We start from the raw sequence: 23,522 nt of genomic DNA on the forward strand, positions 1-23,522 counted from the left end.
TTAGTTTATTAATTTTTAATACTGATTCATAACTGCTTCCTGAATGATGCTGCTGTGTTTGATTAGACTGCAGAAGGACCTGCCTGAGGAGCTCTAAAGCCATAGTGTATGCTTCCAATTATGAAAAAAAAGTTCTTTCTAGCTGAACTTGTGGTTTATTGTCTTTTGTCCTGCTGTTACACTGTTTTTGCTGCTGAGTCCTATTACGCGCTAACTACTGTACAGTATGTGATCTTTTCTTCCTCTCTGTACCTAGGCTCTGTGTAGTAATATGGTGTCTGACTGACACCTAGTGGTCAGAATTAGAAATTAAATTTTCAGAATTTTTCGTGTTCTGCAGTGTCACCCTCCGTCAGAGACCAGAAACTGTAGAACATGTGCTTGTTAGTTGCAGGAAATATATGTCATATTTGTGTTTACAAACTTATGTACAAACAATAAGGGAAACATGTATTGAAATGCAGCATTGAATTTAATATAGTAGCCTACTGTTTCATACAAACATAGCATTTTTTTAAGTAAAAAGTTACGAGTAACTATTAGTGTCAAATAAATGTAGTGAAGTAAAAAGTAAAATACTTTCCTCTAAAAGTGGTGGAATGTAACTAAGTACATTTATACAAGTACTGTACTCAAGCACAATTTCAACATACTTGTACTTGCTTACATGCTTAGGTATAATTTGTATATACAGTGAACTTACTACTTAAGTAGCTAACATTTAAAATGCAGGACCTTACGTGTAATGGAGTATTTTTAGACTATGGTATTTCACTTTTACTTTAGTAAAGGATCTGAGTAGGCCTACTTCTTCCACCACTGCCCTCTGATATGTAAAGTAACCCTAGAAGTAACGGAAATACTCAGGTAATGTACTCAGCTTGTCAAAATTGTATTTAAGGACAGTACTTGAATAAATGTACTTATAGTCCACCACAGCACATGACAAACATATTATGGGCCTTATATTATCCATAGCAACATACTCCAGAAGGTGGCGGTAATGCAGCTACTGGCTGTCGTTAATCATCAAAGAAGAAGCGAGCCGTTTTCTTCCGTGCCCTCCTCCCCCCGCCCCCTACATGAACAGCAGAGGCTCCATTTTGTTTGATTATTGCGGTCACACAGTCGACACAGCCTGCAAAGAAACAACGCCAACGTCGTTTAAAAGGTATGTGTACGCCGATTAAAATGCATCATAGCACCACTTAGCAATTAACGTTTAAAAAATAATAATAAACATTATCTGTCGTGTGTAAGTATTGTTAACGTTAGCTCAAATTAGCGCGAAACATGGCGTAGTTAAATTTGGTCGCTAGGCCCCACAGTTGTCTGGCTATTAACGTTAGCTTGCTACAAAAACGAACGTAAACGTAAATGGCTGCATTTGTATCGTTAAGTTGCCGTAATTTATCGTCCTCTGTATTAGTTAAATCGGTGAAAATAATGTATGTAACGTCAACGTCTGTTTGCAGGTAACCGTTACCAACGACACCAACAATGAGTGGTTGTCGTATTTTCATCGGCCGTTTGAGCCCATCGGCCAGAGAGAAGGATGTGGAGAGGTTCTTCAAAGGATATGGCCGCATTCGAGATATTGACCTCAAGAGAGGCTTTGGCTTTGTGGTGAGTCAGTAGCTACATGGAAATGGGTCAGGATGGCTTCAATATGCCGAGAATGTCTCCCAACTCTACATTCAAATAACGTTATATGACGAGTTATACTTCGCTTAACAGCAACAGAATACTTAAGGGCTTTCTGAGGTTTTAAAACTCTTAGGTGCAGTCAACGTCTTACGCTGTTTTGCATATATTCGTGACGCCATCGCGAATCTATTTGCATAAACATTAGTGGCTGTCCTAAGGTTACTGCAAGGGAGAGATCACTAAAGCAAAACTTGGAGGGGCTTGTCACTAAAATGAGAATAGCTGGTCCACCTTAAAGGTCAGCCCAGACATTTTCTGCATGGTTATGTGCATTATAAATGTGCAATATGTAATATATTTACTGTATTTAATCAAAATGATCACAATGTATCATCAGCTATTAAGGAAACATGCTAAGTTGAAATCCTATGTTTGTTTTTTTAGTTGAAATACTACGTTTTGCTAAAGCCAATATTTTCTCCTTTTGAAATTTCCATTCTTTGACAGAATGTTTGTCTGTGTTTCGGCCTGTGTGTTGGTATCAACTGCTAAATTTGACAGCCGGCTTGGTTGCCAGATATACCTGTAAAAACTCTAACCCAGCGCGCTACAGCTGTAGTACAACCATGGAAATAACAAACAGGATCAACGTAGATAGATTCATTCTACCCACCCTAAAAATAAAAACTCGCCATCTTTCTAAGTGGTTGCATAACCAGAGACGAGGTAAAATGCGGGTAAATATTGGAGATGAGGTTAAAAGATGGAGACAGTTTAGAGCCTAAAAGGACACTTATTTCCTCCTGAACAGGTAAGGGTTGAGCTTCATTCATTTATATCACGGCTAACGTAGGGATAGTCATGTTCATTCATTTCAACATTCATGTGCTCTCATTAAATTATATAGAGTACTTGAGTTAGTTACTTTTTTTTTTAGACACAGCTGGTGAAGTGATCCTGACTGCCAAGCCACAGCCATGCTAATACACGCTAACTGCTAACGTATGACCTATGCCAGAAACCGCAAGTTTGACTTCCTCATAATGGAAACATGCAATTTAACTTTGGCAAAACACCCCGTAGCCTGAATTGTTGGATTGGGACACAGTGTTCTCCACATGTCGCTTATGTACGTTTTATTGTGGCTAACGTTACCATCGCCAGCAAGGTTATATGTTGGACAGTAAGATGATTCCCACTTTTTTACAAACTGGCATGCGACCATAATGTGTACTGACTGTACAGTGTATAGACAAGCTGTACAACGCCTCTGGAAGTAGTAGTACCGACAATCTCCCCCCTGCCGAAATTGTTCCCCCGCTTCTGGTCAGCGGGTGTAGCCGACAAACAGTGACTGTGCCCTGGGTACAGACTACCGTGAGGTCACGGTCTTTTGAGCGGCCGTTGCAGTGACGTTAAGCCGAGAAAAGGTGACTGTCAGCCAGGCACGAAACTCCACAAGGTCGCTGCCTTTTTAGCAGTCAACATAGCAGCGTCTAGCAACTCCACTGCGCTGTGGAGTAATGTCTGGCAATGCGAGACTAGCATCAAGCTAACGTTGACGTTGAGTGACGTTGGGTTTGGTGTTCTCACCCTGGCAACTCCTGTGAACGTTGACGCTGGGAAGGAGGGGCCGGGGGAGACGACTCTTTCAGTACTTTTTAATTTGGGCTGCAGTAACCATTTGAAACGCTAGCTGTCAGTATTACATATTGGACCTTTTTAAAGCTAAGGGAAGAATGGCTGTACTGCCATATTTAAAATAGTTTGGTGCTGTTCTACTCACACATTTAAGAATGATCTGTAACAGTGGGAAGTTAAAGGCACACTAGTTAAGAAGTGCTGTTGTAAATGTTGTGTTCTGTTATAGGAGTTTGATGACCCCAGAGATGCCGAAGATGCTGTTTATGAGCTTGATGGCAAGGAGTTGTGCAATGAAAGGTAAGAATTTGTAGTACATGATGTAAATACAAAATTTGGATGAACTACTAATTTTCCTTCTCTTGCTCTGTCTGTTACCATGGAAATTGTTTCATTCTTTTTAAAAAAGGGACATTTAATGTAATTTCAGGGTGACCATTGAACACGCCCGTGTACGTCTGCGTGGCGGCCGTGGCAGAGGAAGCGGCGGTGGTAGTGCAGGAGGACGTTTCTCTGATCGCTATGGCAGAGGTTCCCAGAACAGTCGGAGGTAAAGTTTTCACACCACCCACAGTTTTGGTAACAGGTCACCTGCTTTATGACGACGCATACGTTTTATTTGATGAAATTCAAATTAGGGCTGCACAATTAATCTAATTGCAATCACAATGTCACTCTGGGATTACGTAACCGCAAAAATTGTCGATTTGAGTTAAAAAAAAAAAGTGTGCTGTGTGCACTCCATGTTGTAACACCCTTCACTTTATATTACACCCATCTTGAATGTCATTGTTTTATAAGTGCATACACAATGTAATAATTTAATAAGAATTTGTTAGTAAAAACAAATTCTTATGCTCATTTCATTTTGTATGTTCAAGTTAAAAAAATTCACATTTCAAAATGTTGGTAGCTAATTTTCTGCATGTTCCTTGATAATCAAACTCTAAAATAAAATATAAAGTATTGTACATCGCAATGTGACTTTTCTCCAAATCGTGCAGCCCCAATTAAAATAAGGAAGGAACACATGTAAATGAATACAGAACAGTATGTGGTGTTAACGGCTCGTATTTGGTGAAAGGCCGATTATTGAATTATTGCAGCCTACAGTAGTTTATAATGGCCACCGTCCAAGCTTCTTTTTTTATTTTTTTTTATTGAGGTGAACCAGTTAAATTAGGATGTAATAAAATGCCTACCTATTATTTGCCTAAGTGTGTATCTCAACCCCACAATGCTATTGTTGAAATTGAGTCTTTACATTTTCCCTTGTTTCAGCCGAAACCCTCCTCCGATGCGCACTGAGAACCGCCTAATTGTGGAGAACTTGTCCTCTCGTGTTAGCTGGCAGGTTAGTAATGGCACATGTTTTTTTATGCACAGCAAGTCTCTACAAGCTGCAACACCACAAATGTTATCACCTCCAACAGTCTGCCTCCAACAATACACACATATTTTCATGCTGCTAAAAAACATAGAATCTCTGGACTCTAATCAATCATTTACTTAGCTTGCTAATATGTTTAAACAGTCAAACTATTTTATTGTGGTAAGGCCCACATTGTTCTTTTAAAAATTGCCGCTTTATTAAAACTGCATCTTATGCAGTTAAGTAATGAGTCAAAGAAGTAACAACAAGAAAACACTTAATTTGTTCCTTTTTTTTTTTTCAAATTTTTTTTTTTCAAATTTTAACCAATTCTTCACCCCTTTATTTGCCAGCCTGACTGTTGTGTCATATGGAAGAGCTCGCTTATGGTGGAGTTAACCCCTTCTGGGTCCTTCTGTCTGGGTTGAGCCTGTGGTGTCAGCCAGTCTATCCTACTCCTAGTTGATGCCTGCTGGTCATGTGAGCGCTCGCTCCACACTAGAGGTGCTGGCGACCCCTTCGCTCGCTCGCTCGCTCGCAACGCCCCCTGTCGAAGGCAGGGGGGCGACTGGTGTGTGGCTGAGAGCGAGAGAGAGGAAACAGAGAGTTGGCAGAGAGAAAGGAGAGGAAAGAGCGAGAGTCGATGGTGACGGTGGTGGCGTATTGACCGATGGTTCGTTAATTTGAGGGGCTTCGATCGATCGATATCCCCCCTCCCTTCCCCCTTCTGGTGTTCCCGCACATCGCGAGCGAGAGAGAGTGTGAATTCCTCCCAGGTGCCCATGGATATAATCTGCAGTTATCCCGAGGTTATGGTGGGCTCGAAGAGCCTGCGGTCCACCCCAAAGGGTTTCACTCTCAGGTAGTAGTTTCCTCTCTTCCACCCTGTTCACTCTCTTTACTGAGGCAGGGTGCTGAGACAGGGGCGGTCCCGGCATGGAGCCCTGTGCCCTCCTTGCCAGGGAAAATGGGGCTCTCGGTGCCAAAGGCTGCCCAAGTGGCGCCACTGCAGTTCAGTTCATGCAGATGGTGTTCATGTCTCTGTAGTTGTAATGAGTCCAAGAATCTCGAAGCTTTTGCAAATACTTTTGCCTGTCCACCGATGGCACTTTTCAAAATTGGTTGATATCTAAATTGGCAAACATCATATCATTTGCATATCAGGTTTTGTATTTGCTTTTTATAAAACTGTTGAAGAACTGGCTGATTAAACAGCATGTAAGGTTCTTGGACTCATCCTTCTTATCTGCAGTAGCCTGTGTAGTCCTCTCAGACAATCTAACCATCTCTCTTTTTGGGTAAATCAGTCCTGTTTTATGTCTCAGGCTGTGCTTGTGTCCTGAGCCTCTCCGTAAAGTTGACTGATGTTTACGTGTGTAGGACCTGAAAGATTTCATGAGACAAGCTGGAGAGGTGACATTTGCCGACGCACATCGCCCCAAGCTCAACGAAGGGTAAGATCATTATCTTTGTCTATTGGCATTAACTGGCTAATGAATATCACGTGTGAGTCATACCAAGCTCACATTTGCAATTTGAGTTGAATTTACGACAAAGTGCTAATTCTTTTTAATTTATTTTTTTGCAGGGTTGTTGAGTTTGCTTCTTGCAGCGATCTGAAAAACGCCATGGACAAACTGTCTGGGAAGGAAATCAATGGCAGGAAAATCAAGCTCATTGAGGCAGCCAGAAAGAGGTGAGCTTTCCCTCTCACCCATGATTGGCTTCCACTTTCCAGTCATTTTTCATACTAGTATCCCACGATAACTTCATCAGCTGGATGAGATGAGAGGCTCATTTTAGATGCTTGATTACATTGACCGTGTTGGTTTGGATAAGATGTATAAAGAACATGGTTAATCACACTATATGGATTTTAGTAGAGCTGGGCTGAACGGTTAGGATGTGCCATTTAGTTGGAACTCTGCTGTTGGAAGCAGTGTGTAAAACTTGATTTTTGATTACTGTGCAACTAAAGCACTTTGACCGTGCTACTAATTTAGACAATGAAATTAATACTTGTGCCAGAGAAATGTGTGTACTATACATTATATAAATATATAGGTATCCTAATGTTGTTCTTCGTCTCTTTGCCCTTTCCCAGGTCGAGAAGTCGTTCCCGGTCTGAGAGCTCCTCTCGCTCCCGCTCCCGTTCTCGTGGCCGCTCTCCATCCCGCTCCCCCAGACGCTCCCGCAGCCCCGCCCACAAGGCCCACAACCGTTCCCGCTCCCCCAGTGTGTCCCCTGCTGGCGGCGCTTCCTCCCCAACCTCCAAATCAAAGGAGCCCGCTAAACGGTCCTCCAAGACGAGCAAATCTGCCACCCCGCCCTCCCCTCCTCCTGCTCAGAGAGCCTCCGTCTCCCGTTCTCGCTCCCGCTCCCGTTCTCGCTCCCGTTCCCGTTCCCGCTCTCTTTCTACTGACAGCCAGCGCTAAACGCTTCGTTTAAGTTTAATGGGAATCAACAGTAGAAACAACTCGATTCAACAGTAGAATCCGCTTGGAGGAGTTGACACACTGGAGCTCCCGCGACCCCTTCTGAAAGCCGAGACCAGAGCTTTACTCGAGTAGAGTTTGTTTTTTCCTGTCTGGATTGTCAATAACTATCATCAAGCTTTTCACATTTAAACACCGATACATTGTCAGGCAGGAACAATGATATTCAGTCAATTATTTTATTCTCATTATAGGGCATTTGAATTAAATAACTTAAACAGAGGACACTTGTTAAACAGTGATGCTGTTTGTGTCCCCCTCATTGCCCATCAAGATTAAACCTATATGTCTGTTGCACCCAGTTACTCCTCACCTCCAAATGTATTCATCCAGCTAGGCTGCAGGTCCTCCACTGCTGCACCATTTCTCCATACTGCTGCACAGTTTCTCTCACAAAATGCCCAAGTGAACCAACGTCAGGTCTCACTGTTGAGTCCTTGATGGAATCTTTTTTTTTTTTTTTTTTTTTTGGCAGGACTTTGAGGCTTTTTGTGTGACCCACTTTTTTTGCAATACTTTTGCTTGTTTTTGCTCGTTCATGGGAGAGTTTTTAATCACTTTCCACATTTTTGTCTGTCATGTGATCGAAGTCCTTTTGCCCCTTTTTCCTGTATTTTCTGACCTTCTGTGTCTACCACAGCTGGTGTGTGTAATATCTATACCTGAGGATTCTTGCACGTGCGGTTTGTTTGATCAAATTTAGAATCTTATCATTGTTGAAAATATTTTTTGTGCTTAAAACTCAAATACAATCCACCACCGTAACCGGCATTGGCAGTATCAAGAACACTGTGCAATTAAACACATTGTTTCCACAGTTAAACAGCTGTACAGTAAATAAACTGTTAATGTCATGGATCTTACATTTTCTTGTAGTTGACTGTTAAACTTATTTTGTTGGGAGATGTAATTCTCCTTTTGAGGATAAGGTCAACACTCTAAAATGGCATTGCTTAAAGAATGCAGATTGTTCTAGCATTGTAATTTAAAGTTTTTATTTTTTTGGTTTAGGGTTTTGTGTACAGCATTGCGGACTTTTGTTTTACAGTGTATAATGTAATTCCAAGAATGCTTGTTGGTACTGTGACTTACTGTGGTTTAAATGAACGTGTAGGCAAGAGTTTGAAAAAAAAAAAAATGCAACATTTTTGTACGTATGGATTTTATTTTCAGTGAAGAATATGTACGTTTGTATGGTTTAGGAAGACGACTTAAACAATAAAAACAATTTTAACTAAATCATTCATCTTGTGTTTACCTGTGCTTTATTAGGAAACATCTACAAATGTGTCAATTCAGACTATACAATACTCGCAATCTTCAAAATAAGTCCGACATGGCTGTCCAGCAGTTAGAAATAAAATCATACAGTCCCCTCACAGGCCTCTTTCAACTTGTCTTCAGTGACTGCTGGCTGGTATGTATCTGTAGGTCAGACAGACAAGCAGATTACAAATGCAAACCATTAATGCAACAAAATCCCCGTAATTCCACATTCTAAAATAAAAATGCAAAGTTTAGCAGACATCTGTAACCGGTAAGATCCTGGACTCTACTAAATCGTGGTAGATTTCAAGATTCAGAGTTTATTTCTCTTACTGCACTACATAATCTTACATTTAGTCTATTTAAAGTTTATTTTTTGGCACCAGGAGGTTTGGCATGTAACAGGTCACCAGCCAGAATCAAAAAGGATTTGGTTGTACAGCACACCGTCTTCACAAGGCTAGCACCAAATATCTCAATATCTACTTGGTGGATTGGCGCCAATGTTGTACAGACATTCATGGTTTAAGACATTGTACAGTACTCTAATAACTGGTGATCACTTGAGTTTTCCTCTAGCACCGGTGAGTTTTGTTTTTTAAATTACAATATCTCTACTGGTTTGGTTTTTGACCAAATACCTGCAAAACTAATGACACTCCCATCTGCCTCATCTGCACTTTCTGGTTAGTGCTAATGAAGCATGACTGTAGACCCCCCCCCCCCTCCTGTTAGCTAATACTGTATGCTACATTGTGTGTGTGATTTCAGGTTCCATACAGTGCAAAGCAGGGATTTAAGTACAGTACATCCCTATAATTTCTTTTTAGGTTTAATCCTCTGGTTTGAGAATAAACTCATAACTGTTAATTTATTCTATATATTCCTCTATTCCTATTCTTTTTCTACATCATGTAGTGTGGCTGGTATGTTGTCTACCTCCATTAATACAGTGGTATGAAAACATCAGTCTGTATTACTCACTCAGGTGAAAGACCTTTATTCATAGGTTGTTTTTTAATCAACCAATTAACCATTTAGTCAATAAAACGTCAGATGTGTCAAGGTGTCTGAAATGGAAGATGCCTATCACAAATTCTCAGAACTCAAGGTGGCAATACCTTGTTTTGTCTGACCAACTGTTTAAAACCCAAATATATTCAATTTACATCTTTTTGAGATGCTGAAACCAGGTAGTTGGCATGTATTGCTTTTTCATATATATATCTTAAATTATGAATTAATTAATACAACTGTATGCAATTATTTTTCCAGTCCAAAATGAAAATGTTAGTGTTATGTGGTTTTAGAAGGCCTGTTTAACTCACCTTTCTTTCTGAGTGTGAACCTTTGGTGACACCTGAACAGCACGATGAGCAGCCCCGCCTCCGTCAGCTGGAAGAACCCGTAGACCGCGGGGAACAGGAACAGAGGGCCGATCAGCGCCGGGGGAAAGGCCACTTTCAGAAGGGTGGAGCACAGCTGGATGTTCTGACAGCCTGTTTCCATAGCAACGGTCCTCCGCTCCCTTATTCATAAGCCATGGATACATTAAGGAAGGCAGTTTATTCCACTGACATGACTAATACTACCCGTCACAATATCCACCAGAGCTCGAATTCTTGAACCACATAACTCACGATTGGTTGAGTCTGAAGAGCCAGGAGATGATGTATCCGAAGGAGTAGCCTATGAAGGGCATGAGAGCACCGATGGCCATGAGCGGAGGAGACACCACTGTGAGGATGGAGTCTTCCATATCGAGGCTGACAGCGATGCCGATTCCCACAAAGCAAACTGTCATAAAGGTGATGCCTACCTGAGAACACCATGATAGGAGACAAGTTAGATTTATTTGCATTTTATTTGGTTTTTATATTATCATTTAAGAATATGTCTGGTGATATTCTATATTTGATTTATTCTCACATATTGTCTGTGTAGCTAAAACCTGATCTTATTCCTGTGTGACACAGCTCCATAGGCATTTTCTGAGCCTTTCTTTTTGAAATTAAACGATTTGTGACAGAATTTTTTTATTTTAAATCTTTAACCCTAACCCTTTCAATTATTTGATTACTAATTAGTGCTATAACATGTCAAAAAATTAACATGTGAAATATGCCCATTAAAATCACACAAAGTCAACGCTGATTTCTTGATTGCTTGTTTTATCTGACCATCACTCCAAAACCTAAAGATATTCAATTATATGTAAGTCAAAAAAAATCAGCAAATCCTCACATTTAGAAGCTGCCGCCCACGAGTGTTTGCTCAATGAATGAAAACTGTTGCCTGATAATTTGATTTCATTTTACAAACCATGACCATCAACTATTAATCCAACCTTCTGACCCTCCTGTGTATGCTCTAACCTTTGTGATGGTCTTGGCGTACCGCGGCCTGTAATAGTTGATGAGGATGCCCACACTGCAGGGTATGAGGATCATGACCAGCGATATGAGGATTTCGACGTAGGGCATGGAGTTCTGCAGGTCGAAGCCCTGACAGTAGAGGTAAAACAGCAGAGGCATCATGCCCAGAGCCAGTACCGTGGAGCAGGACGTCATCACCATGCTGAGCGGAAAAACACAGGGGTGATAACTTCTTAGCCCCAGACATAACCTTTCTATATTTGTTTATGCCCACCAAGTTGGTCAAAACGTCCCCTTGACCAACACTTTGGTTTGTAGTGAGGAATCTAGAAAACTATTGTATTGGCTAGAAAACAATCTCACCACAAGGTCCACTTAATAGCTGATCTGGAGCTTTTGTATTAAATCTGTAATTCCATACAATAGCTCCATAGAGTTTGTATTGAGATTGTTTTTTCAGCACAATGAAGCTGCTTAGAGTATGACATCATGAAAATGTCAGTGTAAAAGCTTCAAGCATTTAGATGTCATACTTTACATTTTTTTTCATACTTCCATTTTTTTGTTATCATTTTGCAGCAAACTTGACAGCCTGTTGTTAAATGCATGAGGTGGAATGCACATTGTAGCCTCCAGGGGGCGCATGTGGAGCTTCAAGATTGTTAATTGCAGGTTAAGCATTATCTGAGTTGCATGAGAGTTGCATGAATTGTTACAAGGTATATTGTTATACTGCCTATACTAATATTTTGACTCTAAGTTGTTTGTGAACATTTATTATGGTGATAGATTAGTTAAAACAAAAACCAAAAAGCCTCATTCACTGTCAACAGCAGATGCAGGGGCGGCTGTGGCTCAGGAGAGGTAGAGCGGCCGGTGATTTACCAATTGGAATGTCGGTGGTTCGATCCCTGGCCTCCCTGGTCTACATGTCGAAGTGTCAAGCAAGACGCTGTACCCCAAATTGCTCCCGATAGTTTGTGTGGATGTTTACCTGATGAGCAGCTGGTGCCTATAGTGTGTAAAGCGCTTTGAGTGGTCTTTAAGACAAAATCAATGCTGCCCATTTACCATCCTCATTAACACAGACACAATTATGGACACAATGGCTTATATCTGATGATGTAGCACATCCAAGTGTTTGTCAAATTACAAATAATTTCTCATTGTGTGGAAGGAATCTGTTTGATCAGTGTTGTTTTAGTCATGAGGGCCTTCATTAATGCCTCAAGCCGTCCTGTGTGTGCAGCCAGATAAGCTCCTCCGACAGATAGAGCAGGAATGTCCTCAACAGCATGCTGCCACACCCGGTCCTTCATTAATAAGATACCTAATGGGGTGAATGGCCTAGCGGTTGAGTAAAAGTGTAGGCCATTATCTTATCTATGATAATATAATAGTTCTGATCAGACTGGTGATGTCCTGCAGGTCATTCAACTCTAATAATGACAGGAAACGAGCCACTTGTTATTAAATGGCAGGTTTGTACTCTGATTGGCACAGCACTTCACCAAAATCACAACATATTTTGCAGCCATACAGATAGTTTACGTTTTATATTTCTTATTGGGACTATTTCTTTGGTAATTGGAGAAGATAAATTGGACCAAACGGGAAATATTGAGGCAAGAATGACCCAACATTTGCATGCTGTGTCTTTGCTCGATCGATTTGTTTAGTCACTGTTCTTGTTTTGGTCATAGATCTTCAGACGGTACGAGACTTATCATTTCCACACGCAGCACATTATGAATCTCAGATTAAGCAACAAGTGATTTTGATGCTGATATTTCTGTACTTTTATTAGAGTAAGATTTTTAATACAGGATCTTCACTTGTAACAGAGTATTTCTACACTGTGGTATTGCTACTTTTACTTATGTAAAAGATCTGAGTACTTCTTCCATCACTGCTGTGTACTTGTATTCAGAGGACAATGGACTAACTCATATTGGATCACTCCCCTCGTTTCAAATAGTGTGCTATATCCTAAAAGAAGACACAAGGACACTGCATAGTTTTATAACTGAATTATCTGTGCTGTTAGGTGATTTAAATGGGATTATTTTAACCTTCCCTGATCTAGCTTCTGTAACTCCAGTGTTCACTTGTACCTTAATCACCTTGTGTGTATTCATGTATTTTTTGAATATATTTGTTGGTCAACAAATATGTCACAGCAAACAAGTTGTGTGTGTTACCTGAGGTTCATGTCTCCCTGCAGAGCCAGGGCCAGGATGTTGGAGAGGGCTCCTCCAGGACAGCAGCCACAGATCAGAATCACCACAGCCGTCATTTCAGTCAGCTGGAACGCCTACAGCATGAAATGATAATGAATTCATACAGAGTGATGATGCCAATAATCTATTATATCTACTATATCTATTACTGATAACACTGTATAATAGCGATACCCGTGCGGATCTGATTATGGAAATAATAAATGGAAACAAAGAAAAAGTGCAATGCAAAAAAGGGGTTTGTGTGGGGTGTAAGAAAACCATGTGAACACATAAATCAAACAGATTAATAATACATAACTTGCACTAATATGCTATCGTTGACAGGTGTTCTATTGCAACCATAATCATTATTTGGGGAGCTTATTCCCTGGAGTTGGTCGTCTACCAATTGGAATGTCGCTCTGCTACGCCCTGCAGTGCCCTGCTACTCCCTGCCACGCCCTGCAGTGCCCACTACGCCCCGCTATGCCCCGCTACGCCCCGCTACGCCCTGCTGTGCCCTGCTACGCCCTGCTGTGTCCTGCTACGCCCTGCCACACCCTGCTATGCCCTGCAGTACCCCGCTACGCCCTGCAGTGCCCTGCTATTTCTAACTGCTATTTCTAGTCATAGTTCCATTATCTTTATTGTTACTATAATTGCCACTGTTCATCGTACCCCCAACCAGCATCGTCAGACACCACCCACCAAGAGCCTGGGTCTGTCCGAGGTTTCTCCCTAAAGGTGTGGACACACAGAGCCGACAGCCAAACATCAGCAGAAAAGGCCGTTGGACTGATCAGTCTCCCCAAATTGGTCAAAAAAATGCCTCGGAACACACCAAAGCAACGAGACGTAATACGTCTCCATAACAGCAGGCGGCGCTAATCTGTATTGTCGCCCAAAAATGAAAACTGGCAGCTGATTGGACCAACGCGTCATATGGGTCTGACTTCTCCGGATATTCCAAGACAGACTGTTATGGCGGCTTGTTCAGAATACGATCTCATATTGTACTAAAATAGTTCACCGAAACGTGTTTCTGAAAACATTTTAAGTGAGAAATAGGCCGTGCAGTTGCTGAATCTGTCTTCATTTCAGATCGACAAAGGTCAGTTTAAAAGATTTTCGTCAAATTTTGAGAAACTCTAGTCACGCTCATTCCACTCCCCGTTTCCGGGTTAGCACTCTACCAATCAGATGGGTCATTTGAGTCCGACTGCCGGCAGTGCCCGCCCCGCTAAATGCTAAATGCTACCTACTAAATGCTTGCTCTTGGGGGAATTACTGGAATTGTTGGGTCTTTGTAAATTATAGAGCGTGGTCTAGACCTACTCTATCTGTAAAGTGTCTTGAGATAACTCTTTATGATTTGATACTATAAATAAAATTGAATCGGAATTGAATTGAATTATTTCAGCTCGTAAAAAGCTTTCTTGCTTTCTTCGTCTGTTAATGTTACTTTTTCCCTTTTTGTCCTGTTAATTAATATGCCATTTTACTGCTCATTTGTCAAAAAAATTATAACATAGTTAGGGTCACAGTGGCCTCGAGCAAAGTACATTGAGTAATAATAACAAGTGAAACAGGAGCAGAATGTATCGCTTTGCGTGAGAGCAAATGACAACGAGACACAGCACAGTGGCCTCGACCCTGGCGTGTGTTGTGTGACGATAACCCTCCCTGTGCTGGAGAAAAGAGGGGGCCCAAGGAAGAAAGTATAAGAGATGAGGGGAAGTATAGATCGGGGCTCACAAGGTCTGACAGTCTAGAGATACATGGACCGGCTCTGGCTTGTTGTCTGTTGCTAGGGAAACTGAGTCTCAGCGTGCTTTGTGATCCCACAGATCTGTATATTGAAACTCCGATGCTTGACTGATTAAACAAATGTATTTGACTTTTTCTTATTGTCTTATTTGGCTCTTTCTTAGGATCAATGTAATTCTAATTTAACGAATGCGCGGGGATATATATGTCTTTTATTTGGAGTCAGACACATTAGCCTCTTTCCGACCAAGTAGCTACAGGAACGTAGTTATAGGAACAGTCCACTTCTAAACAGTTCTACTAACTACTCTCTCCCAAAACCGTTTTTTCCATTTGCATTCACACTGGCCAAGTGGCCATAGGAACTGACCTTTTGTTATTATAACAGAGCCATCTAACCACCACTATCCGGAAAAGGGAAAAGACCCTGCCCTGAAGTAGGAGCTGAAAGAGTTACAGGAACTGTGGCCAGAGGAAGTTAATAAACCCCAAATTGGTCCAGTCGGAACAGGAGAAACAAAGGGTTGTAGGAACGTTATGTTCTAGGAACTGCAAATATCCCTCCGGTCGGAAAGGGGGGACACAAAGGAGGAAAACCCCAACATCCACCAGAATTTGAAAATACAGCCCTCCTCCTGCAGCTCTCCCCTCTCTGTCCTCTGTCCACCAAGTGAGCATGGGCATATGCACGCGCTTCAAACTGTATGAGTACTAGTCATTCATTTCAATCATCCCGATCGTGATTTTGATCCCGATGCCATTTCATAGTGTCAATTCTCTGAGAATTACCGTCCTCTTTTCTTTGCAAACCTGTGGGTCTGTAAAGCCCTTGAGATGACATAATGTGATTTGAGGCTCTAGCTCGCTAAATAAACATGAATTTATCAATTCAATTAGCCAAAGCTGTGAGCCTTTGGCTCCGTGACAACTGACAAATGTGTGTAGTAATAAAAAAAAAAAAGCATTAACAGCAGTGACACTAAGCTTATTCTAAATTAATTTAGTGGATGGTCAGGTTTTGATATTTCATCATGTGCAAATGGGGGGTATTGAAACTCCAGGTTATTTTGGGGTACAAAAGGATTTATTGCCAAGTAAGTCAAACTTACAAGGAATTTGCCTTGGTGGTTGGTGCATCGTGCATACATACACAAACAAGGCTTACGTGCAGTTTAGTGTGCCAAAATATTTTCCAAAAACTGAGTGTCCCAAATGATTAGGGTCTTATTTGAGACAGGTTAAGGTTAGGGTTAAGGTAAGGGTTAGGGGTAGGGTTAGGGTAGCACAGGTGGTTTAGCAAGTTCATAATTAATTAAGAACATTGTATGGGGAATTTGGGACACTAAACTGCACGTATACCCATACGTATACATATACAACATTCATATAAAATAAACAGAAAGAAATATATACAAAATAGCAGTTTAACATAACTGGAGAAAGCTGCAAGCAGCAATACCAGAGGCCAAGCAATCGGCCCGGTATGGGCGCTACACGCTAGTAATCTTAAAAAACAGGAATACTAACCTTAGCTAGGCAAAAGGCTGAAAGAGGCATGACACCAAACTGGGCCAACGCTGCTATCGCTACCCCCTTAGGTTTCACAATGTGAGTCTGGAAAGAAGGAAAAAGATGTTTTGGTACATAAATCTTAGCATGATCGTAAACACGGTCTATACACACAGATAATGAACTTTAAACAGACGGATATGTATGAACAGCTTAAGTCACCTTGATCTTGGACACCTCCATGGTGCATCCTAGTGAAACCATGGTGATGAATAGGAGGAATACCATAAGTATATTGATGATTTTCTCCGTCACCGGCGACACAAGACCCACGAAAACAGAGCTGGTGTTAGCAGCCGTCATGTTGAACACAAAGCTTTGATTTTGCCACAAAACTGGTTCAGAGAACAGATCAGATGTGTAGGCCTTGGTGTCTGCCATGTTGGAGCAGCAAGTGGGATACTGATTTGTAATCTTAAAAAAAAAACACAAAAACATGGGCACGCAGTTAGACAAAGGGGGAGTAAGAAAGTAGATCCAGTGACCACTGACAATGTTTCTTTAAGCTTCCTTTATTCAAGTACTTAAGTACAATTCTGAGGTACTTGTACTTTACTTAAGTATTTACATTTTGTGCTACTTTATACTTCTACTACATCACATTTCAAAGGGACATATAGTAATGTACATTTACTCCACTACATTTATTTGACATCTATATTCACTAGTTACTTTTCAAATTAAGATTACATTAAAAAGGGTGCCCGGATAGCTCAGTTGGAAGAGCGGGTGCCCATATACAGAGGTTTACTCCTCGACGCAGCGGGCCCGGGTTTGACTCCCCCTTTGCTGCATGTCATTCCCCCCCCCCCTCTCTCCCCCCTTTCATTTCTTCAGCTGTCCTGTCAATAAAGACCTAAAAATGCCCTAAAAATAATCTTAAAAAAAAAAAAGATTACATTAAAAAATAACAATTTAAACAAAATGATTGTGATGACCCCTCCACTCCACTAGGTGTGTTTTGCAGGTTCTGGGTCTATGCAAAGGGTCATCGTCAACTTCATGAGCCACACCTGGGCCCGGTGTTGGATATAAAAGCTCATCACCTTTCCACAGTGTGTTTGCTCTTCGCTCACCGCAGCTGTCTTTTTGGTTTTGCTTGTTACAGACATGTCCACTCACCCATACACGACTGATTACCGACTTCCACGTTTGTTCTGTTTTTATTCCGGTTTCTGTAAATAAATGTTTATTCCAGCTAATACTCCGTCTAGTCTCCCATCTTTGTTGCTGCCTATGAGCTTGGTTGTGACAAATGGGGGCTCGTCCATTTCTGTTGTTTTGTTCGTAAGTTTGTTTGTGCCTTAGGTAGCAGCAGGCACATGGTTGATTGCAAAAGCTGATCAGGTGATTTGGTCCACTTGCATGCTGGTTTTGGCCGTGTGCTTTTCTCTGGTCTCTGAATTTGCTCAGGTATCTGGTTTGTTTGGGAAACATTTGACAAGTGTAGTAATTAGGCTGTTTGGTTGCAGTTGTACTGTTTAACAAGTCACTGATTTGTTCTTAGGGATGTTCCTGTTTAAACTGCTGCTGTTCTGTCCTTGTAGGCTTAAGAGTGAATTCCCTTTAGAGTTCATTGGGGGTCTTGTGTTGTGCTGACGTGGTTAGTGTCAGTTGCGGACGGGCAGCTGTCTCAGGAGCATGTGGAGGAAGGTCTGTCAAAGCCAGAATATTCCAAATGCAATACACTATATTGGTCATATCTTGCTCATTACCAGCTGCGATAGCGACACTGGTATTGTTTTCACCTTGTGTGTCTGTGGGTGTGTGTCATCACTTCTTTTTGTAACCAGTGGAGTTGTCCCTTCTGGAAATTATGCAGGTTTAAGGCATAACTTTGCTGGTAATATATTATATATAGTTCTACCAAGTTTATTGATTATCATAATTAGGCTCACATGCAAAATATAGATGAGTTATATACCTTTTATAATTAGGCCTTTATTCTTTTACATGGATGGACATTATAGCATAGAGCGATTCAGTTTTGATATTCCCCAAGAGTGGGGCTCTAAGTTGTCCTTACCTGCTTGTGATAGGCAATCTGGTAGTGTGGTACAATGTTAGCGCCCCCTCTACTGATCATAGGAAATAACTTCATTAGATGTTTAATGCCATCAATTAACTTGGTAGAACTATACAAAATAAATTACCATCTAACCATCAACTGCTAATTGGGAAATGAAATATAATAATACAATTATTTGGTTGTAATTTTCAAGAAATGTCAAAGAAGTTACTTGCCAGTTATTACCTACGTCACAGGAAATGGTAAACCGGAAAATAAAAACCTTTGTAATCATTCCTTAAATTAACATTATGTATTTTTGTATAATAATATAATTTTACTTTTTTTATTATTATTTCCTGTACATGTATTAAAGAAATTACCAGGTATTTATTACTTGCTTATTGGAAAATAGTGGAATTATATATATATATATATATATATATATATATATATATATATAATTGTTAAATAAATAGTCTTGGGGTGAAAGTTACTTGCTAATTATCACATACTACCATGAAATATGCAGACTGTAAAATGAAGTGTTCCTGGATTTTTAATTCACAAAAAAAATACTTTTACTTTAAATAATTGAAGTACATTTTGATTATGTTACTTCTGTATTTTAACTTAAATAAAATGTCAAATGAATGACTTTCATTTGTAATGGAGTAGTTATACATTGTCATATTGTACTTTACTGAAGTAAAAGATCCGAGTACTTCTACGTCATGCATAACACTTGCTGCTCTTTGTGATAAGAATCAAATAATCAGAGCATGACAAGAGTTAAGCAGCCACAAAGGAAGAAATGTTATTTAGAGAGACACAGCAGGTCTTCTTTAGTGTTAGTGCAGTTAGCATGTTGAAGACAAACTTGACAGAAGCTTAACACAGGCAGCACGAGGGGATATGTTTTGTGACTGAGGACACACTAACATAAAACAATACTGTGTGTGAAAAGACATTACTTCTACCGTTTTCTGAAGTGGTAATTGAAATAAGAAGCAAAGCAATATGCACACTATCTTCTGAAGAAACATGGAGATCCTGAAGTCAGATACTTGATTGTTTTAATAATAAGTCTGCTCACCACTTCGTTGTATGTACATTGTTTTCTTTAAAGTGTTCAATGTCTCTGAACAGGCGGAGAGGTCACTGTTGTGTTGATAAGCAGTGCTTTTCATCAGTGATCAATGGGAGCATAATCTTTCAGTTCATAGTACACATTATATGATCCTGAGAACCTTTCACCTAATATTTCATGTAGTGTAGCTCCAAAACATTGTCTACCTTCACTAGATATGGATGGTTAAGGCATTTTCAAACACCATGTAATTCCAAATATTATCATTTTTGGTTATACATTAAGAAAATTAAGAAAAATACAATACCCTAAAAGTGGAATTAGAAATGGATTTGATCTCTAACACTCTAATAAAGCACCTGTAGCAGAAAACACACTGCGTGTCTGTTCATACAGTTGAGTCTTGCACTGTCCTGGTTTCAGCATGTACTGTAGAAGATGTTGACTTCACCTGCGTACACCAGCTACTTTAGCATTAGTGTACAAACAAAGCAGAGAATGAATGAAAGAGGAAACTCCTCATACATGTGGCTCTGTGCCAGCACCAGAGAAGCTTGGGAATACATTTATTCTTTTTTTTAATTCTTTTTTTATTATTACTCTTGTATATTTAAAGCCAAACAAATGCTTTATAACACACTGTCATGTAGTTGTACACAGATATAAGTATGTATTTAATACCAGTATTTCTATGGAAATCTTAATTTTTTTTAAATTTAATTTCATAATTTATACTTTTTATTGATCCCCAGTGGGGAAATTACAATGTACACTCTGTTTGTTAGAAATCACTACACACAGGCCTGAAATACACACACACACACACACACACACACACACACACACACACACACACAGTGCGTTTCACTATCTTTGTGGGGACCCGTCATTGACATAATGCATTCCCTAGCCCCTTACCCTAACCTTAACCATCACAACTAAATGCCTAACCTTAACCCTTACCCTCACCCTAACCATAACCTAATTCTAACCCTAAGTCTTAACCCTCAAACAGTACTTTAAAGTTGTGCTGTCCAGCATTTTGGCCCCACAAAGCTGTCCGGACCCCACAAGTATATTGTATTCCCGGTTTTTGGACCCCACTCCCAGGAGGTGAACTGGCACCTCTCCAGCTACCAGTCCACACTCCGTACTTTGGTCCATACAGGGACTTGAACCAGCGACTTGAACCAGCGACCCTCCGGTTCCCAACCCAACTCCCTACAGACTGAGCTACTGCCACTAACTTCTCCTATGAAGATATTATTTGGTATCATTACAACTGCATTAACGGCATTATTAATTGCTTATATCTGCTTATAACCACATTATAGTGTTTTATAAACTGTTTTTCAAATGTTTATACTGCTTATAATGCTGAAAATAGGGGTACTGTGTTGCCAGCAAGTTATTATTGCATATGCAAGACAGAGAAATGGTATTAAAAAAAAAGAATTATGATATCAAAAGAAATCTAGAAATAACAATGCAATTTTCAACTGCATGCAGGCCATTTCCAATGAAACAAAAGTCACAAAAATGTCACAATTCACTGCTTGTTTTATGTTTATACTTTTAGTGATTCAACAAAAAATGTCTGCAGCACGTCGCTTAATCTGGCTAATCTGTTGACGACCCAGGGGGAAAAAAATCACAGTGTTTGCTTTCTGCAAACCTCACTCTCCTTTGTGCTTCGATGCCAAGTTAACCTCCATCTCCAGATTTTACAACCACATCCTCCCTGCTGGCATGCGTACATGCTGTGTGCAGACAAATTACCTTCACAGTGTTTATCATACCTTTTTTGCACCCATTAGAAGAAACACAGGAAAAAAAATAAAAATAAAAAATAGCACAGATCTTTATAAATGTGTCACACATACACATACATACTGACTTCTTGACTGTTCTGAAAGTGAGAATTGCACACCTATTCTTGGAGGTCAGTTTGTACAAATATAACACACATGGGCTCCCCAGAAACACATATGTGTTCCCCAGAAATAAACACTTCTCCCTGCTGTAAGTGTGAAACTGACAGATTTGTTTGCAGCTACATATTTCATATATTGTGTTGTTACCTGTTGGGCCAGATGTTCTCTCCTCCTCTCTCTGAAACAAAATCTACTCCTTGTGTGTTGGCACTTTCTTTTTGTCAGTCACAAATGACATATGAAGGCTAGGTTGTACAGAGGTGCCATCTAGTGCAACAGTTGACTTCTGCAGCTTGCACATCACGAGAAATGTCTATGGCAAGGGAACCTCTCAAATTTGATTAACTGAAGCAGAAAAAAACCAGAATGAAACTGTCAGTTTTTAGGAGATCAAAAGGCGTCTTTGAGTTGTTTTTCTGACCCAGTTCTGGTTTGCATCTGTATCCAAGATCTGGAACATATTTCTTTTAGCTTGTCACCAAATTTAAGCATATAATTAATTTGAATGTGTGGTTCTGCAAATACCTCAGATACATTTGAAAAAAAATGTAAATGCTAACTTTAAATAATCCTCTCTCAGGACATCTGCGAGAGAGACTGCATTGAACGTCCCCAAACTCTTTGAATGCTTTCTGTTAGATCTGTTTACTAGCAACAGCAATGAGTCATACAGAAAAAGAGAAGAACATCTATATTAGTATCTTTGTCCTGTAAGAGTATAACTCGAGTTGTTTGTCCTAATCTGCTGCAACTTAAACTGCCACAGTGGGAATATTAGAAGTAACGCAAAGGTAAAACAATAACTTTTCTTAGTCAGACAAAACATGCAAGTTTCATTAGAAGTTTCTGTGTTTCTATTTACAGAAAGATCCGCCGCTTTTCGTTAATAAATGATGCACTCAAAAGAGCCACTTGCTGCCAAAAATGGCCTCAGAATTTGTCAAGAGGAGAGCATTAAAAAAACAAATGGATGATTATCATCAGGCGGGTTGGCGACAGCAATCTGGCAGATAAGCTTTAGGCAAGTACACAAATTACGTGCAGTTCACAGCTTGTTACTCTAAAGCTCATGCCAGGGTTCCTGATAGCTTTCATTTGCTGGGCAATTCATGCTGTTGCTAAAAAGGCTGCAAAACCCATCTGCAGCAGAGAATAAATGAAAGAGGAAACTCCTCATGCGTGTAGCTCTGTGCCAGCACCAGAGAAGCTTGTGAATACTCTTGTATATTTAAAGCCAATTGTCAGTGTTAAAGTCAGTGCTGTGAGGGAGTGACATCTACTAAAAAGTCACCACCACATGCAATACATCTCTCCTGTCCTGTCCTCTCAAAGGGATCTAATCTATAGTGGAAATACTGCATGGATGGCATTCTGTTTGACTTGGTGAAGAATCATGATGAGTCATAAAGTGTAAAAGAGTCTCTACAGTGGATTAATACACCTTGGGTTTGTCATACGATGCAACAATGAAATAAAAATGAATTGGAGTAGACTAGTCCAGCACTGTTCCACTAACACATCATCAGTAGCACTCGTGTAGTTCTTTAAACTCTAAAAACACCAAACTCTAACACAAAATCCAATTATTTTCATTTTCAAATCTCACATAGCATATGAAAATAACATCTGTATCAAGTTTATCACCTTTTACACACAATTGTAAATGTTCAGCACTGGATTTAACCATTGCTGCATTTTAAAATAAAGTGGTCATTATCAAACAGACATTTCCTCAAAGAATATACAAATATTAATGAAAATAGGAACTTACACACAAGTATTCAAAATAGAGTAAACTTTCACTGAGAATGTACTTTATTACTGTAAATATATAGATCATGTATTGCAGTTTACACCTCGTCAAACCTGTACATTCTTCTGAAACTACTCTCTGATGCTATACATCTGACAGTTCACCCCTCTCCTTTCTTCCATAAATCATGCACTGACAATGGCAAGAACAGAAAAAAATCTCTAACGGTGACTACTGGAGCCCTTTCAGTGTAGTCTGCAATATGCTGGAACGGAACAAAAGGAGGGCGTTTTAATGGTTTAAGAGGCTGTAAGGACATAGGGGGAGGGGAGGGAGGGAGGCTCTGCCTGGACTGATCAGCCTCTCAAGCTATAATTACAGCC

General features: G+C 40.2%; 2 protein-coding genes across 3 annotated transcripts; one reads left to right on the plus strand and one right to left on the minus strand.

The window, feature by feature from the left end:
• Window positions 1-1,014: 1,014 nt before the first annotated feature.
• Window positions 1,015-8,394, plus strand: srsf5b (serine and arginine rich splicing factor 5b). Of its 2 annotated transcripts, XR_004895940.1 has the most exons (9): window positions 1,015-1,171; window positions 1,476-1,626; window positions 3,518-3,588; window positions 3,719-3,838; window positions 4,570-4,642; window positions 6,041-6,114; window positions 6,249-6,356; window positions 6,765-7,946; window positions 7,990-8,394. XR_004895940.1 is itself a non-coding variant. In XM_031322327.2 (8 exons), the coding sequence occupies exons 2-8, from the start codon at window positions 1,501-1,503 to the stop codon at window positions 7,093-7,095; spliced, it is 903 nt and encodes a 300-aa protein (XP_031178187.1). In that variant the 5' UTR covers window positions 1,015-1,171; window positions 1,476-1,500; the 3' UTR covers window positions 7,096-8,394. The 2 variants fall into 2 exon arrangements, 1 of the variants encoding a protein (XP_031178187.1); XM_031322327.2 differs by having other exon boundaries at window positions 6,765-8,394.
• Window positions 7,764-21,601, minus strand: slc10a1 (solute carrier family 10 member 1). Its single transcript, XM_031322326.2, has 8 exons — window positions 21,534-21,601; window positions 16,517-16,768; window positions 16,313-16,399; window positions 12,998-13,110; window positions 10,797-10,998; window positions 10,062-10,240; window positions 9,750-9,949; window positions 7,764-8,580 (listed from the first exon to the last, which is right to left on the minus strand). The coding sequence occupies exons 2-8, from the start codon at window positions 16,733-16,735 to the stop codon at window positions 8,519-8,521; spliced, it is 1,062 nt and encodes a 353-aa protein (XP_031178186.1). The 5' UTR covers window positions 16,736-16,768; window positions 21,534-21,601; the 3' UTR covers window positions 7,764-8,518.
• Window positions 21,602-23,522: the final 1,921 nt, after the last annotated feature.

Source organism: Sander lucioperca, chromosome 19, assembly GCF_008315115.2.
Source record: "Sander lucioperca isolate FBNREF2018 chromosome 19, SLUC_FBN_1.2, whole genome shotgun sequence".
NCBI lineage: Eukaryota > Metazoa > Chordata > Actinopteri > Perciformes > Percidae > Sander > Sander lucioperca.